Source organism: Nerophis lumbriciformis, linkage group LG20 (genome assembly GCF_033978685.3).
Source record: "Nerophis lumbriciformis linkage group LG20, RoL_Nlum_v2.1, whole genome shotgun sequence".
Classification (NCBI taxonomy): Eukaryota; Metazoa; Chordata; class Actinopteri; order Syngnathiformes; family Syngnathidae; genus Nerophis; species Nerophis lumbriciformis.
Window position 1 is genome coordinate 2736603 of NC_084567.2, and position 18398 is coordinate 2755000.

At 39.0% G+C, this 18398-nt stretch overlaps 1 protein-coding gene across 1 annotated transcript in view; it reads left to right on the top strand.

The window, feature by feature from the left end:
* Positions 1 to 268: 268 nt before the first annotated feature.
* The window catches only part of LOC133619169 (uncharacterized), a 19111-nt gene continuing 981 nt past the window's right edge, over positions 269 to 18398 (top strand). Inside the window, exons 1-4 of the mRNA XM_061980088.1 lie at positions 269 to 691; positions 11899 to 12029; positions 12158 to 12215; positions 12319 to 18398. The exon at positions 12319 to 18398 is cut by the window's right edge and continues 981 nt beyond it. Of these exons, the coding sequence (XP_061836072.1) occupies positions 442 to 691; positions 11899 to 12029; positions 12158 to 12215; positions 12319 to 18398 (6519 nt within the window). The 5' untranslated portion in view covers positions 269 to 441. The remainder of the gene's footprint in view (positions 692 to 11898; positions 12030 to 12157; positions 12216 to 12318) is intronic.

The window sequence follows — 18398 nt, forward strand, 5'->3', positions numbered from 1 at the left end:
AATAAAACATGTGTCCTTTATCATAGCAACACGTATGACAAAAAAAAGCGCGTAAAAAAATAGGTATTCAGTGAGGTAAGATGAATTAAATGCGCTGACAGTTCATTGCTCCTGCCAAATGAATTGCACTGATCACCACTCCAAGATGGCGGCCCCGCGTCTCGTCAGCGATGTCTGTGCTTTGCGCGCGGCCCAAACAGGGGCGTGTCCCATCTCTGCCCGCGAGCCACGAGTCAGCGGCTCGTTCCGAACGGCTCGCTCCCGACCTGCCCATCTCGAACGTGCGTCACGTATGCAGACACACAAAAGCAAGAGGACGCTTTCAGGAAGCCATGTTGACGACGCTCGTCACGCCACATTTCGACGCATAAACGGCGGGGAGGGGGAGATACCACGCCAAAGTGAGCCCGTAGTTCGACTCGGAGCACGGAGCTAGCCAAGATGTCGACGGACGACTTCCAGACCAAGTACGCCTCCTTCATGGAGCACATCGTGAAGAGCACCGTCGAGGAAACTACCAAACTTTTTGAAACTATGGTCGACGACTTAAAGGCGGAACTATCGAGGGCCAAGATGGAGAACGAGGCCCTGAAAACAACATGCCGGGAAAACGAAACCGTGAACACTCCTTCGGTCAACGAGTCGAGCCAAAGCGAGGGCCCGGAACGGCGCGACACGGCCGTCCAATGCGGTGAGTTCTGTTTTGTGGAGAAAAAACTTGTTTATTCCGTCAAAGTTAGTATCTTTAAAGACGTGTTGTGTTGGATGCCGGCGCTAAATTCGTCTGTTTTGCAACTGGATCAAAGGATTGCGTAACGCGCGGGGACGTACAATAGGAGGGAAACGCCACAAACAAACCTCCTTTTTTTAGAGCCGTGTTAAAGTCCATCCAAACACATCGATATCGAACGCAATCTCAAAAATACGCGCACTTTTTAATAATCGGCATTAAAAAAAAATGTTTCGTAGAAGATAAATCCGATAATTCCACTTCCGGTAGCTAGCTTTGTGTCCTGCTAAAGGCCGCGCCTTTTCCGGTTCCGCGAAACATCAAGGAAATGTTTAAAAAAAAAACAATTATCATTCAGTTTGATTTTCAAAAACATGTGTTATTAACCCGCTAACATATTATATTTATTTTTTAATTCTCAAAAGTAATTCATAGTGTCTTATTTCAACCCTACACGCGGCACAAAGTACAGGCCTTCTTGTTGTGTGTCGCTTTTTGTTTTTTATAGCCGGTGTAAAAGTCCATCCAAACACATCGATATCGAACACAATCTAAAAAAAATTCGCGCACTTTGTAATAGTCAGAATAAAAAAAATAAATGTTTCGTAGAAGATAAATCCGATAATTCCACTTCCGGTAGCAAGCTTTGTGTCCTGCTAAAGGCCGCGCCTTTTCCGGTTCCGCGAAACATCAAGGAAATGTTTAAAAAAAACAATCCAGCTACAACAGAAGCGTATGAGTCACAATTAATGACACCTTTTCATCTATAATACAAGACTAGATGTATGTTTATGTTTTAAAATGTTGCTGGTTTTTCCTCACGTGGTGCATAACCAAGGCAGTGTTCAAAGTGCAGCTCGGGGGCTTTTTTTGTCCCACTGCTAGTTTTTTATTGGTCCTCAACATGTTTGACATCAGGGGCAGGCTATATGGCTGAAAACTCATCATGATATTTGTGTTTTATGCTGGTTGATATCAATATTTTTATGACCAATAGAAAATATGGACCAGTAAAAATGTAATTTTTTTTACTTCAAATATAAACCTTCTCTGATTATAATCCTATCAGCTATCAAGGCAGAAAGGAAAGGAAATGTCAACACCATTCTAAAATTGCAATAAACACTTAACCACAAGTGCTTCAAAAGAAGGCGCAAAAATAAGAAATATGTAAGAAATGCTTGTTAAGGTGGAACAAAATAGTGCAAAGTGTGAAAATGTAAACAGGGAGAAACCATTTTTTGCAGGTTTACTGGCAGGAAGTTACGATGTCTGTGTAACATTTAGTTTGGTCTGTTATTCTTACTCAAATATGGAAATTAATTTATGTAAAGCAGCAATAATTTTTACGTAAATATTGTTAGATCAAATTATTATTTCAAAGTAGCACATTTGTTACATTTTATTTGTTTAATTTACACAGTCCTGCACTTTAGTTCCATCCTGTTGTTTCCATACATCCGAATAGGGAACGGACGAGGGTTGTAAAAATACAAGACTAGATGTATGTGTATGTTTTAAAATGTTTCTGGTTTTCCTCACGTGGTGCATAACCAAGGCGTGTTCAAAGTGCAGCTCGGGGGCTTTTTTTGTCCCACTGCTAGTTTTTTATTGGTCCTCAACATGTTTGACATCAGGGGCAGGCTATATGGCTGAAAACTCATCATGATATATGTGTTTTATACTGGTTGATATCAATATTTTTATGACCAATAGAAGACATGGACCAGTAAAAAAAACAGATTTACATTTTTACTTCAAATATAACCCTTCTCTGATTATAATCCTATCAGCTATCGAGGCAGAAAGGAAAGGAAATGTCAACAGAAGCCTGGAAAACAATCAATGTCAAAACAACCCAAAAATCGCAATAAACATTCAACCACAAGCGCTTCAAAAGAAGGCGCAAAAATAAGAAATATGTAAGAAATGCTTGTTAAGGTGTAACAAAATAGTGCAAAGTGTGAAAATGTAAACAGGGAGGAACCATTTTTTGCAGGTTTACTGGCAGGAAGTTACGATGTCTGTGTAACATTTAGTTTGGTCTGTTATTCTTACTCAAATATGGAAATTAATATATGTCAAGCAACAATTATTATTACCTAAATATTGTTAGACCAAATTATTATTTCAAAGTAGCACATTTGTTATATTTTATTTGTTTAATTTACACAGTCTTGCACTTTAGTTCCACCCTGTTGTTTCCATATATCCGAATAGGGAACGGACGAGGGTTGTAAAAATACAAGACTAGATGTATGTGTATGTTTTAAAATGTTTCTGGTTTTCCTCACGTGGTGCATAACCAAGGCGTGTTCAAAGTGCAGCTCGGGGGCTATTTTTGTCCCACTGCTAGTTTTTTATTGGCCCTCAACATGTTTGACATCAGGGGCAGGCTATATGGCTAAACAACTCATCATGATAAACGTGTTTTATACTGGTAGATATCAATATTTTTAAGACCAATAGAAAATATGGACCAGTAAAAAAAATTTTTTTTTTTACTTCAAATATAAACCTTCTCTGATTATAATCCTATCAGCTATCAAGGCAGAAAGGAAAGGAAATGTCAACACCATTCTAAAATTGCAATAAACACTTAACCACAAGCGCTTCAAAAGAGGGCGAAAAAATAAGAAATATGTAAGAAATGCTTGTTAAGGTGTAACAAAATAGTGCAAAGTGTGAAAATGTAAACAGGGAGAAACCATTTTTTGCAGGTTTACTGGCAGGAAGTTACGATGTCTGTGTAACATTTAGTTTGGTCTGATATTCTTACTCAAATATGGAAATTAATTTATGTCAAGCAACAATTATTTTTACGTAAATATTGTTGGACCAAATTATTATTTCAAAGTAGCACATTTGTTATATTTTATTTGTTTAATTTACACAGTCCTGCACTTTAGTTCCACCCTGTTGTTTCCATACATCCGAATAGGGAACGGACGAGGGTTGTAATAATACAAGACTAGATGTATGTGTATGTTTTAAAATGTTTCTGGTTTTCCTCACGTGGTGCATAACCAAGGAAGTGTTCAAAATTCAACTCGGGGGCTATTTTTGTCCCACTGCTAGTTTTTTATTGGCCCTCAACATGTTTGACACCAGGGGCAGGCTATATGGCTAAACAACTCATCATTATATACATGTTTTGTACTGGTAGATATCAATGTTTTTATGACCAATAGAAAATATGGACCAGTAAAAATTTAATTTTTTTACTTCAAATATAAACCTTCTCTGATTATAATCCTATCAGCTATCAAGGCAGAAAGGAAAGGAAATGTCAACACCATTCTAAAATTGCAATAAACACTTAACTACAAGTGCTTCAAAAGAAGGCGCAAAAATAATAAATATGTAAGAAATACTTGTTAAGGTGTAACAAAATAGTGCAAAGTGTGAAAATATAAACAGGGAGAAACCATTTTTTGCAGGTTTACTGGCAGGAAGTTACGTGTCTGTGTAACATTTAGTTTGGTCTGTTATTCTTACTCAAATATAGAAATTAATTTATGTCAAGCAGCAATTATTTTTACGTAAATATTGTTAGACCAAATTATTATTTCAAAGTAGCACATTTGTTATATTTTATTTGTTTAATTTACACAGTCCTGCACTTTATAGTTCCACCCTGTTGTTTCCATACATCCGATTAGGGAACGGACGAGGGTTGTAATAATACAAGACTAGATGTATGTGTATGTTTTAAAATGTTTCTGGTTTTCCTCACGTGGTGCATAACCAAGGCGTGTTCAAAGTGCAGCTCGGGGGCTATTTTTGTCCCACTGCTAGTTTATTGGTCCTCAACATGTTTGACATCAGGGGCAGGCTATATGGCTGAAAACTCATCATGATATATGTGTTTTATACTGGTTGATATCAATATTTTTATGCCCAATAGAGAATATGGACCAGTAATGTATAACCCTTCTCTGATTATAATCCTATCAGCTATCGAGGCAGAAATGAAAGGAAATGTCAACACAAGCCTGGAAAACAATCAATGTCAACACCATTCTAAAATTGCAATAAACACTCAACCAGAAGTGCTTCAAAAGAAGGCGCAAAAATAAGAAATATGTAAGAAATGCTTGTTAAGGTGTAACAAAATAGTGCAAAGTGTGAAAATGTAAACAGGGAGAAACCTGAGAAGACCCTTTTTTGCAGGTTTACTGCCAGGAAGTTACGCTGGCTGTGTCACATTTAGTTTGGTCTGTTATTCTTACTCAAATATGGAAATTAATTCATGTTAAGTATAATACAAGACTAGATGTATGTTTGTTTTAAACAGGGGTGCTCATTGCGTCGATCGCGAGCTACCGGTCGATACAGAGTCTCAGAAAGCTGGCGTGCACAAGCTAGCAAGCTACGGAGTTTGCCGACAATGTATTTCTTGTAAAGTGTATACAAAGGAGTACGGAAGCTGGACAAATAAGATGCCAAAAACCAACCACTTTCATGTGGTATTGGACAGAAAGGAGGACTTTTTTTCTCCTCCATTCGAAAATGCGGACGTTATCATCACCACTGTCTGATTCCAATCAATGCAAGTCATCAGAATCAGGTAATACACCAACTTATATTCCTGTCTTCATGAAAGAAAGGAATCTATATATGTTAAACATGCTTGTATTATCTTTAAACACCTTTAACTTATTAACAATATTAACTATATGTGTTAAACATGCTTGTATTATCTTTAAACACCTTTAACTTATTAACAATATTAACTATATGTGTTAAACATGCTTGTATTATCTTTAAACACCTTTTAACTTATTAACAATATTAACTATATGTGTTAAACATGCTTGTATTATCTTTAAACACCTTTAACTTATTAACAATATTAACTATATGTGTTAAACATGCTTGTATTATCTTTACACACCTTTAACTTGTTAACAATATTAACTATATGTGTTAAACATGCTTGTATTATCTTTAAACACCTCTAATTTTTTAACAATATTAACTGTGTTAAACATGCTTCTATTATCATTAAACACCTTTAATTTATTAACAATATTAACTATATGTATTAAACATGCTTGCATTATCATTAAACACCTTTAACTTGTTCACAAAAACATATATTTCATAAATAAGTAAATATAAATGATATATATGAATGAGGTAGATCCCCACGACTTGATCAATTGAAAAGTAGCTCGCCTGCAGAAAAAGTGTGAGCACCACTGGTTTTAAACATCTTTCTGGTTTTCCTCACGTGGTGCATAACCAAGGCGTGTTCAAAGTGCAGCTCGGGGGCTTTTTTTGTCCCACTGCTAGTTTTTTATTGCCCCTCAACATGTTTGACATCAGGGGCAGGCTATATGGCTGAAAACTCATCATGATATAGGTGTTTTATACTGGTTGATATCAATATTTCAGCTATCGAGGCAGAAATGAAAGGAAATGTCAACACAAGCCTGGAAAACAATCAATGTCAACACCATTCTAAAATTGCAATAAACACTCAACCACAAGTGCTTCAAAAGAAGGCGCAAAAATAAGAAATATGTAAGAAATGCTTGTTAAGGTGTAACAAAATAGTGCAAAGTGTGAAAATGTAAACAGGGAGAAACCTGAGAAGACCATTTTTTGCAGGTTTACTGCCAGGAAGTTACGCTGGCTGTGTAACATTTAGTTTGGTCTGTTATTCTTCCTCAAATATAGAAATTAATTTATGTTAAGTATAATACAAGACTAGATGTATGTTTGTTTTAAACAGGGGTGCTCATTACGTCGATCGCGAGCTACCGGTCGATACAGAGTCTCAGAAAGCTGGCGTGCACAAGCTAGCAAGCTACGGAGTTTGCCGGCAATGTATTTCTTGTAAAGTGTATACAAAGGAGTACGGAAGCTGGACAAATAAGATGCCAAAAACCAACCACTTTCATGTGGTATTGGACAGAAAGGAGGACTTTTTTTCTCCTCCATTCGAAAATGCGGACGTTATCAGCACCACTGTCTGATTCCAATCAATGCAAGTCATCAGAATCAGGTAATACACCAACTTATATTCTTGTCTTCATGAAAGAAAGGAATCTATATATGTTGAACATGCTTGTATTATCTTTAAACACCTTTAACTTATTAACAATATTATCTATATGTGTTAAACATGCTTGTATTATCTTTAAACACCTTTAACTTATTAACAATATTAACTATATGTGTTAAACATGCTTGTATTATCTTTACACACCTTTAACTTGTTAACAATATTAACTATATGTGTTAAACATGCTTGTATTATCTTTAAACACCTTTAAGTTGTTAACAAGATTAACTATATGTATTAAACATTCTTGTATTATCATTAAACACCTTTAATTTTTTAACAATATTAACTGTGTTAAACATGCTTGTATTATCATTAAACACCTTTAACTTGTTAACAATATTAACTATATGTATTAAACATGCTTGTATTATCTTTAAACACCTTTAATTTTTTAACAATATTAACTATATGTGTTAAACATGCTTGCATTATCATTAAACACCTTTAACTTGTTAACAAAAACATATATTTCATAAATAAGTAAATATAAATGATATATATGAATGAGGTAGATCCCCACGACTTGATCAATTGAAAAGTAGCTCGCCTGCAGAAAAAGTGTGAGCACCCCTGGTTTTAAACATCTTTCTGGTTTTCCTCACGTGGTGCATAACCGAGGAGGGTTCAGGCTATTTTTGTCCCAAACTTCTAGACATTGCGGTACCGAACTGATGCCAACACCCGTATAAATGCAGGGCCCCCGTGTCACGATTTCTGCGCATTGGGTCCACATTACACATAGAAGTCGCATATTTTTTTGTTACGTGAACGACTGCATAAAAAGATCGGATTCGGCCACCTTCTCACTCCTGAGAATGTTGCCTAATTTGGATTTTTATATAGTCATTAGGTTCTGGTGGGTTTTACTCCTGGTGCATTTATGACAAATTGAAGGCATTTGTACAAGCATTGTCAAATCTTTCTTAATTATTTTGTGTCATAGATCACGAAGAAAGTGGACAAGAATTTTGTCTGTCACACTTTGTGGGGTGTTTGCTTCAATTTCTTCCTCGCCTATTTTATGCTCATTCACGGTCTATTTTAGCGAAGAAATATGATGACGTTTGTCACTTTTTGACGATATATGGGTCACATGGACGTGACTCGTTTGTTCAGAATGCATATTTGATTAATACCCACATACAAAAGTGTGGATATAAAAAAAAAAATTGAAGCGTATTGTTAACGGAAAAATCGGTTACAAAAAAATCGTAACATAGCCAAAGTGGTCCCCTCATTGTTTCAATTCGCATTACCCGGCCCTCGGTGGAAACGTTTGGACACCCATGTAGTGCTGGGCGATCAAATGATGTCATTATTTATCGCAATCGACGCAAAATCCATATCAATGGAAAATATGTCCGATAAAACGTACATTTTTGTTTTCTTTTTTGGAAAAAAAATGGAAGTTTTGTTGCGCCCCCTAGGAAGAAGAAAATATTTTGTCCACTCTCCACATTTAATAGAAATATTGCATAATTTATCTATAAACTTGTTATAAGTACATCTCTACATAACATTGTAAGATTATTACTAGAGATGTCCGATAATGGCTTTTTTGCCAATATCCGATATTCTGATATTGTCCAACTCTTAATTACAGATTCGTGGTATTAACACATTAATATGCCTAATTTTGTTGTGATGCCCCGCTGGATGCATTAAACAATGTAACAAGGTTTTCCAAAATAAATCAACTCAAGTTATGGTAAAAAAATGCCAACATGGCACTGCCATATTTATTATTGAAATCACAAAGTGCATTATTTTTTTTAACATGCCTCAAAACTGCAGCTTGGAATTTGGGACATGCTCTCCCTGAGAGGGCATGAGGAGCTTGAGGTGGGCAGGGTTGGGGGGGGGGGGCGTATATTGTAGTGTCCCGGAAGAGTTAGTGCTGCAAGGGCTTCTGGGTATTTGTTCTGTTGTGTTACGGTGCGGATGTTCTCCCGAAATGTGTTTGTCATTCTTGTTTGGTGTGGGTTCACAGTGTAGCGCAAGTTTATACGGATGATACTGCAGACAGATCACGTCGATAATTTGGTAACCGAGCAATGCAGGAAGTGACCACTGATCAGTGGGAGTGACACTCCAACAGCCAATCAGGTGACAGTATCAAGTAGAGGTGGGGATCTTTGACCATCTCACGATACCATTACGATTCAGGAGCTACGATTCGATTAACAATCGATTATTGGTGCATCTTTAATTGATGTACATTGGTGTAGTTTTAAATGTGGTTTTGTTTCACTAAATAAGCGTTTATCACTTGCAACTTTTAAAAACAGAGCATTTTTAATAAGAAATTCCCATCACGTTTATTACATTCCCGGAAATGTGTGCAAAACTGGAACATAAGAGCCTTAAAATAAGGGGCCGGTTGCATATCTAAAATATATATTATTTCATCCACCTCTAGTATCAACTATCAAGTTTGGTTGCGCCATCTTGTTGTCTGGCGGTTGATTCTTTGCATGAAACTAAAAATTTATATATTTGTGGATAAAACGGGAAAAGTTACGTTGACAGTATGGCAGTGTTTTGGACTTTTTCAAACAGACCGTAATCAGTAATACCACTCCACCTTAGCTGTGCTCTGTCCTAAAATAGTTCTGTTTTCATTTTCACACTTTGCACTATTTTTTTTCCACGTTATTAAGTATTTCTTATGTATATTTGCACTTTCATTATAAAAGGTTATTGTTAAGTGTTCAGTGTAACTTTTGTTTACATTGTTTTCCGTGTTTTCCTTTCCTTTCTGCCTTGATAAATGAGGGGATTATAAACCGAGGAAGGTTACATTGGAAATAAAAATATTAACATTTAATGTATTTTTTTCTTGGTCCTTATTTTCAATAGGTCATAAAAATATGAATAATTATCGATATTGACCAACGTTTGAAAAATAATTTATCGGTCTTGAGGAGCGAGAAGTGAACTACAATGATATGGTTTTCAAAAAATATCCTACATCTGGAGCTCGAACTACATTGTACCAAAATCAAAAATAGGCATTACATTCTTTTGAGGGGGTTCAGCTCACCCAAGTGGAGGGAGTTTGGCATGAAAAGTTTGATCAGATGTTTTGTTTCACCTTCTCAAAAGTCTCACTAAGATAACTCCCCTGTATGTTGGAGAAATACAACTCCCTCCAGTTCAAGTGGAGGGAGTTTGGCATGAAAAGTTTGATCAGATGTTTTGTTCCACCTTCTCAAAAGTCTCACTAAGATAACTCCCCTGTATGTTGGAGAAATACAACTCCCTCCAGTTCAAGTGGAGGGAGTTTGGCATGAAAAGTTTGATCAGATGTTTTGTTCCACCTTCTCAAAAGTCTCACTAAGATAACTCCCCTGTATGTTGGAGAAATACAACTCCCTCCAGTTCAAGTGGAGGGAGTTTGGAATGAAAAGTTTGATCAGATGTTTTGTTCCACCTTCTCAAAAGTCTCACTGAGATAACTCCCCTGTATGTTGGAGAAATACAACTCCCTCCAGTTCAAGTGGAGGGAGTTTGGCATGAAAAGTTTGATCAGATGTTTTGTTCCACCTTCTCAAAAGTCTCACTAAGATAACTCCCCTGTATGTTGGAGAAATACAACTCCCTCCAGTTCAAGTGGAGGGAGTTTGGCATGAAAAGTTTGATCAGATGTTTTGTTCCACCTTCTCAAAAGTCTCACTAAGATAACTCCCCTGTATGTTGGAGAAATACAACTCCCTCCAGTTCAAGTGGAGGGAGTTTGGCATGAAAAGTTTGATCAGATGTTTTGTTCCACCTTCTCAAAAGTCTCACTAAGATAACTCCCCTGTATGTTGGAGGAATTGTGGGAACTTAAATGCAAACCACTACCATATTTTCTGGGACTGCTCTGCCATAAATGACTATTGGAAAGAGATACACCAAGCTCTACAGGATATTTTCAAATGTGAAGTACCCCTTGAAAGTAAGACAGTACCTCAGGATTGGCTGAAAAAAAGATAAACGCTTAATGAATGTCCTACTAGTGGCCTGTAAAAAAGACCATGACCAGGAAGTGGATATCCCAGGAGAGCCCAACTTTGAAGCAATGGAAGGAAATCACAATGGACATTTATAAAATGGAGAAGATAACTGCTTTTATGAATTATAAATTGGAGAAATTTACTTCATACTGGGAAAAGTGGGTCACTTATGTCACGCCCCATAAGCTTGATTTTAATTTCTCGAATTAGTGAAGAAGAAAAAATGATTACTCCCTATGTGTCTATATATATTTGTTTTAATTATTACTTACCATCTGCTTAAATTATTTTATTTTAATTCTGATTATTATTATTATTATTATTTTATTTATTTAATTGATTTATCTGTAAATATTATTATCATTTAGTTTTCTTGCTGTTTCTTTCTTTTGATCAGCTTTCAGGAAAAGAGCGCGGATGAGGGTATGTCTACAGAATATATTAATTGATGAAAATTGGGCTGTCTGCACTCTCAAAGTGCATGTTGTTGCCAAATGTATTTAATATGCTGTAAACCTAGTTCATAGTTGTTAGTTTCCTTTAATGCCAAACAAACACATACCAATCGTTGGTTAGAAGGCGATCGCCGAATTCGTCCTCGCTTTCTCCCGTGTCGCTGGCCGTCGTGTCGTTTTCCTCGGTTTCGCTTGCATACGGTTCAAACCGATATGGCTCAATAGCTTCAGTTTCTTCTTCAATTTGGTTTTCGCTACCTGCCTCCACACTACAACCATCCGTTTCAATACATGCGTAATCTGTTAAATCGCTTAAGCCGCTGAAATCCGAGTTTGAATCCGAGCTAATGTCGCTATAGCTTGCTGTTCTTTCCGCCATGTTTGTTTGTATTGTCATCACTATGTGACGTCACAGGAAAATGGACGGGTGTATATAACGATGGTTAAAATCAGGCACTTTGAAGCTTTTTTTAGGGATATTGCGTGATGGGTAAAATTTTGAAAAAAAACTTCGAAAAATATAATAAGCCACTGGGAACTGATTTTTAATGGTTTTAACCATTCTGAAATTGTGATAATGTTCCCCTTTAATGAATTTCTAAAAGCTTATTTGTCATTAAGCTCTATTTGTGTTTGCAGACCTGCTTCCCAGCCACGCCTCGTTGGATCAAAACCCACAACGTGCTCACGAAGAGATGGTTTACAACCTGCTGAAGGACCACGACTATGATGCTTCATTTAAAGATATTTTTTACCAGTCGCAGCCAGAGGTGTGTGTGTGTGTGTGTGTATAAAGTTTGTAAAAGTCATTAGCACAATATTCACTGTAACAATCAAGACCACAAGGTTTTGGTTTGTGTTCAAAATGGGTTTTTATTTTTTCTCTTTTCCACTCCAGATGTTAAACGTCTCTCCACCCACAGACACCAGCAATGAACTCTTCCTTGCTCTCACAGGTAATGCCTTACATGTGATTTAAAACATCCACACTACTTTGTGTAATAGCTCCCTAAATTTGGCCTTTCTATCTTTTCTCGTTCACCTCCCGCTGTTTTTTAGATTCATCACCAGAATCTTCCAGTGAAACTGACACTGAAGACTACCAGATTGACCAGCACACTGACACAGAAGACTATCAGATTGACCAGCAAACTGACACGGAAGATATTGACCGGCAATGTTCATATGGGATGTGTAGAAAAAATAAGTGCTTAGTGACCGCAGTTCAAGCTGGGTTAAAAAGAGATCGTGATGTACATAAACCACCAACTATATTGGCAAATTCACCTGCTACCACTGGTATTAAGACAAGAGCCAAATCCAATGCCGAACAGATGTTGGGGCGCAAAGGATACGCTAATCCCACAACTTTCCAAGAACAGTTGGCCGCACCAAAGGTTCAAATTCAGCTTCAATCATTTGGTAAAACACCAGCAAATAAACAAGCACGTGTGGTTGTGCAGCAGTACAGTGGTGTTCCCCATCCAGAAGAACAGCAAGTGGAGCCAAGACTGCCGGAGAAACAAATGCAGGGGAAGGAACAGCAAGTGGAGCCAAGACTGCTGGGGAAACAAATGCAGGGGAAGGAACAACAAGTGGAGCCAAGACTGCCGGAGAAACAAATGCAGGGGAAGGAACAGCAAGTAGAGTCCACTCTGTTGAAAAAACAAATGGAGCAGAAGGAACAGCAAGTAGAGTCAACATTGCTGAAAAAACTAATGGAGAGGAAGGAACAGCAAAAAGAGCCAACACTGCGGGAGAAACAAATGGAGAGGCAGGAACAGCAAAAAGAGCCAACACTGCCGGAGAAACAAATGCAGGGGAAGGAACAGCAAGTAGAGTCCACTCTGTTGAAAAAACAAATGCAGGGGAAGGAACAGCAAGTAGAGTCAACATTGCTGAAGGAACAGCAAAAAGAGCCAACACTGCGGGAGAAACAAATTGAGAGGAAGGAACAGCAAGTACAGTCAACACTGCTGGGAAAACAACCAGAGGGAAAGAAACAGCAAGTAGAGCCAACAGTGCTGGAGAAGGAACCGGAGGGAAAGGAACAGCGAATAAAGCAAACACTGCCAGAGAAAGAACTGGAGCAAACAGAGCAGCAAGTAGAGTCAACACTGCTGGAGAAACAAACTGAGAGGAAGGAACAGCAAGTAGAGTCAACACTGCTGGAGAAACCACTGGATGTGGGGGGAGATAAATGTAGCTTGACTGAAGAGGAACAGCAAGTGCCTGAGAAAGAACTGGCGGGAAAGGAACATCAAGTAGAGCCAACGGTGCTGGAGAAAGAACTGGTGGGAAAGGAACAGCAAATAAAGCAAACACTGCCAGAGAAAGAACTGGAAGGAACGGAACTGCAAGTTGAGCAAACACTGCTGGAGAAACCACTGAAGGAGGTGCCAAACAAATGTGGCTCGACTGAAGAGAAGGCAAACGTGGAAATAAATGTGACGGTAAACAGAAACCGAAGGCAAAGAAAACAGCCCTCAGACAAAGTAAAACGTTTGCTTCAGACTCCGAAACAAATAGCTGTTTCAGCGTCAAATAATGGTGAGGAACATAATGGAGTGGACCATGTTCCTACTATTTTCGAGAGGTACACATCTTTATGTGAGGTTGCAAAAGTGAGTCCGAGGTCATGTACAACTGAATGTACCACCAAAGCCAGCCCTGCAAAGAGTTCATTCCCACCCGAGATCATCTCCGTTCAGGGAAATGCCAGTTCGAAAAAGACCCGAGCAAATCGCCCGCACCAGGATACGTCTGCCCATAAAAAGACTGACTCTCCAAGGAAAAGTTTAATTAGAAAATCTGGTCGTTCAAAAAAGTTTTATGGCATCACACAAGTGTGTCTGAGATCAAGTACAGCTAAAGATACCACCACAAGCAGCCCTCTAAAGACAACAGACCCACCTGGTCGTAAGAAGCGTGTCTCCACCCGGGAAAATTCTGCCTCGAAAAAGACCCAAACAATTTCCCCACTTCAAGATAGGTCTGAAAATGCAGAGACGGAATCTTCAGGGAAAAGGTCAACTCGAAATTCTGCTAATTCGAATAAATCTCACGGGGTTCCAGAAGTGTCTCTGAGGTCAAGTACAACTAAAGATAGCGCCACAACCAGCCCCCTAAAGACTAAATCATCACCTGAGATTATCTCCACTCAGGAAAATGCTAGCTCGATAAAGATCCAAACTGTTTCTCCACATCAGGATGGGTCTTGCCGTAAAAACACTGAATCTTCCGATAAGGGATTAGGCCAAGATGGTGCTGGTTCAGAAAAGTCTCTTTGTGTTCCAGAAGTGTGTCTAAGATCAAGCACAATTAAAGATACCACCAGCACGCCAGAGAGTACAGTCCCACCCGAGAGTATCTCCGCCGAAGAAGATGCTGGCTCGCAACTGACCCAAACAATTTCTCCACACCAGGATTTGTCTGCCCATAAAAAGACAAAATTAAGTAAAAATTCTGCTACTTCAAACACTAAGTTAAGTACAACTAAAGATACGACCAAAACCAGCCCCGCAAAAACTGCACTCCCATCTGAGAGTATGTCTACTAAAGAAAATGCGAGCTTGAAAAAGACCCAAACAAATTCCCCACAGCAGGACAGGTCTTCCCATAAAGAGGCTGAATCTTTAGGGACAAGATTAAGTACATTTTCTGCTAGCTCAAAGTCCCACGGTGTTCCAGAAGTGGGTCTAATATTAAATACAACTAAAGAAACCACCGCAACCAGCCCCCCAAAGAGTCCAATCCCACCTGAAATTATCTCCACTGAAGAAACTGCTAGCTCCAAAAAGACCCAACCAAATTCCCCACAGCAGGAAAGATCTGCCCATAAAAGGACTGACTCTTCAGTGGTAAGATTAACTAAAATATCTGCCAGTTCAAAAAAGTTCACAAGTGCTTCAGAAGTGTTTCTGAGGTCAAGTACAACTAAAGATACCACCACAACCAGCCCCCCAAAGAGTGCACTCCCACCTGAGGTTATCTCCATTCAAGAAAATGCTAGTTCAAAAAAGACCGAAACAAATAAAGAGACTGGCTCTTTAGGGACAAGATTAAGTCGAGATTCTGCTAGTTCAAACAAGGCCCATGAAGCTCCAGAAGTGTTTTTGAGATCAAGTACAACTAAAGATACCACCACAACCAGTCCTCTAAAGAGTACGTTACCGCCTGAGATTATCTCCACTCAGGAAAAGGCTGGCTCCAAAAAGGATAGGTCCGGTAATAAAAAGACGGAATCCAGCGGGACAAAATTAGCTAAAGATTCTGCTAGTTCAAAAAAGTCCCATGGGGTTCCAAAAGTGTGTGAGAGGTTGAGTTCAACTAAAGATACCACCACATTCAGCCCCCCAAAGAGTGATCTCCCACCTGAGGTTATCTCCATTCAAGAAAATGCTAGTTCAAAAAAGACCGAAACAAATGCCCTACAGCAGGATATGTCTGGCCATAAAGAGACTGACTCTTTAGGGACAAGATTAAGTCGAGATTCTGCTAGTTCAAAAAAGGCCCATGAAGCTCCAGAAATGTTTTTGAGATCAAGTACAACTAAAGATACCACCACAACCAGTCCTCTAAAGAGTACGTTACCACCCGAGATTATCTCCACTCAGGAAAAGGCTGGCTCCAAAAAGGATAGGTCCGGTAATAAAAAGACTGAATCCTCCGCTAAAGATTCTGCTAGTTCAAAAAAGTCTCTCGGGGTTCCAAAAGTGTGTGAGAGGTTGAGTTCAACTAAAGATACCACCACATCCAGCCCCCCAAAGAGTGATCTCCCACCTGAGGTTATCTCCATTCAAGAAACTGCTAGTTCAAAAAAGACCGAAGCAAATTCCCTACAGCAGGATATGTCTGGCCATAAAGAGACTGACTCTTTAGGGACAAGATTAAGTCGAGATTCTGCTAGTTCAAAAAAGGCCCATGAAGCTCCAGAAATGTTTTTGAGATCAAGTACAACTAAAGATACCACCACAACCAGTCCTCTAAAGAGTACGTTACCACCCGAGATTATCTCCACTCAGGAAAAGGCTGGCTCCAAAAAGGATAGGTCCGGTAATAAAAAGACGGAATCCAACGGGACAAAATTAGCTAAAGATTCTGCTAGTTCAAAAAAGTCCCATGGGGTTCCAAAAGTGTGTGAGAGGTTGAGTTCAACTAAAGATACCACCACATTCAGCCCCCCAAAGAGTGATCTCCCACCTGAGGTTATCTCCATTCAAGAAAATGCTAGTTCAAAAAAGACTGAAACAAATTCCCTACAGCAGGATATGTCTGGCCATAAAGAGACTGACTCCTTAGGGACAAGATTAAGTCGAGATTCTGCTAGTTCAAACAAGGCCCATGAAGCTCCAGAAATGTTTTTGAGATCAAGTACAACTAAAGATACCACCACAACCAGTCCTCTAAAGAGTACGTTACCACCCGAGATTATCTCCACTCAGGAAAAGGCTGGCTCCAAAAAGGATAGGTCCGGTAATAAAAAGACGGAAACCTCCGGGACAAAATTGGCTAAAGATTCTGCTAGTTCAAAAAAGTCTCTCGGGGTTCCAAAAGTGTGTGAGAGGTTGAGTTCAACTAAAGATACCACCACAACCAGCCCCCCAAAGAGTGATCTCCCACCTGAGGTTATCTCCATTCAAGAAACTGCTAGTTCAAAAAAGACCGAAGCAAATTCCCTACAGCAGGATTTGTCTGGCCATAAAGAGACTGACTCTTTGGGGACAAGATTAAGTCGAGATTGTGCTAGTTCAAAAAAGGCCCATGAAGCTCCAGAAATGTTTTTGAGATCAAGTACAACTAAAGATACCACCACAACCAGTCCTCTAAAGAGTACGTTGCCACCCGAGATTATCTCCACCCCAAAGAATACTGGCTCAAAAAAGGATAGGTCCGGTAATAAAAAGACTGAATCCTCCTGGACAAAATTAGCTAAAGATTCTGCTAGTTCAAAAAAGTCCCATGTGGTTCCAAAAGTGTGTGAGAGGTTTAGTTCAACTAAAGATACCAACACAACCAGCCCCCCAAAGAATGATCTCCCACCTGAGGTTATCTCCATTCAAGAAAATGCTAGTTCAAAAAAGACCGAAACAAATGTCCTACAGCAGGATATGTCTGGCCATAAAGAGACTGACTCTTTAGGGACAAGATTAAGTCGAGATTCTGCTAGTTCAAAAAAGGCCCATGAAGCTCCAGAAGTGTTTTTGAGATCAAGTAAAACAAAAAATACCACCACAACCAGTCCTCTACAAAGTACGTTACCAACCGAGATTATCTCCACCCCAAAGAATACTGGCTCAAAAAAGACCCGAACAAATTCCCCACACCAGGATAGGCCTGGCAATAAAAAGGCTGAATCTTCAGGGACAAAATTATCTAAAGATTCTGGTACTTCCAAAAAGTCCCATGGGGTTCCAAAAGTGTGTGTAAGGTTTAGTTCAACTAAAGCTGCCACCACAACCAGTCCTCAAAAGAGTGCACTCCCGTCTGGGAGTCGTAAGAGGCGTATCTCCACTCAGGAAAATGCTGGCTCAAAAAAGACCCTCAAAGATTCCCCAAACCAGGATAGTTCTGGCAATAAAAAGACTGAATCTTCAGGGACGAAATTAGCTAAAGATTCTTCTACTAGTTGCAAAAGTTCCCATGAGGTTCCAAAGGGGTGTCAGAGTCCCAGTACAACTAAAGATACCACTACCAGCCTTCTGAAGAGTATATTCCCACCGAGGAGTCGTCGGGGGCGTATTGTCACTCGGGATAATACTGGCTCCAAAAAGAGTGATGCACACCAGAATAGGTCTGCCCTTAAAAAGACTAAATCTTCAGGGTCAAAATTACCTAAAAGTGTCTCATTTGAGTCCCCTTTACCATCTGTCAGTCAGAAAGCGTCCAGTTTCATTGAAAATGATGCAGGATTGAAAGAGTCTTGCAGTGAAGAGGAGCCCACCTCCAAACGGTTGAAAAGACCATACAGTTCATTATTAGGGACTTCTACTCTCTCAAGCCCTCAGTGGAAGAAATTGCCTAAGAAAGCTACCGCTTTAAGTAAGGCGAGAGAAACTATTGCTAAGAAACCCAGACTGGATGAACATTATAGTATTTCAGAACAGGTGAAAATACGCAACGCGCAGAAGTCAGCTAAA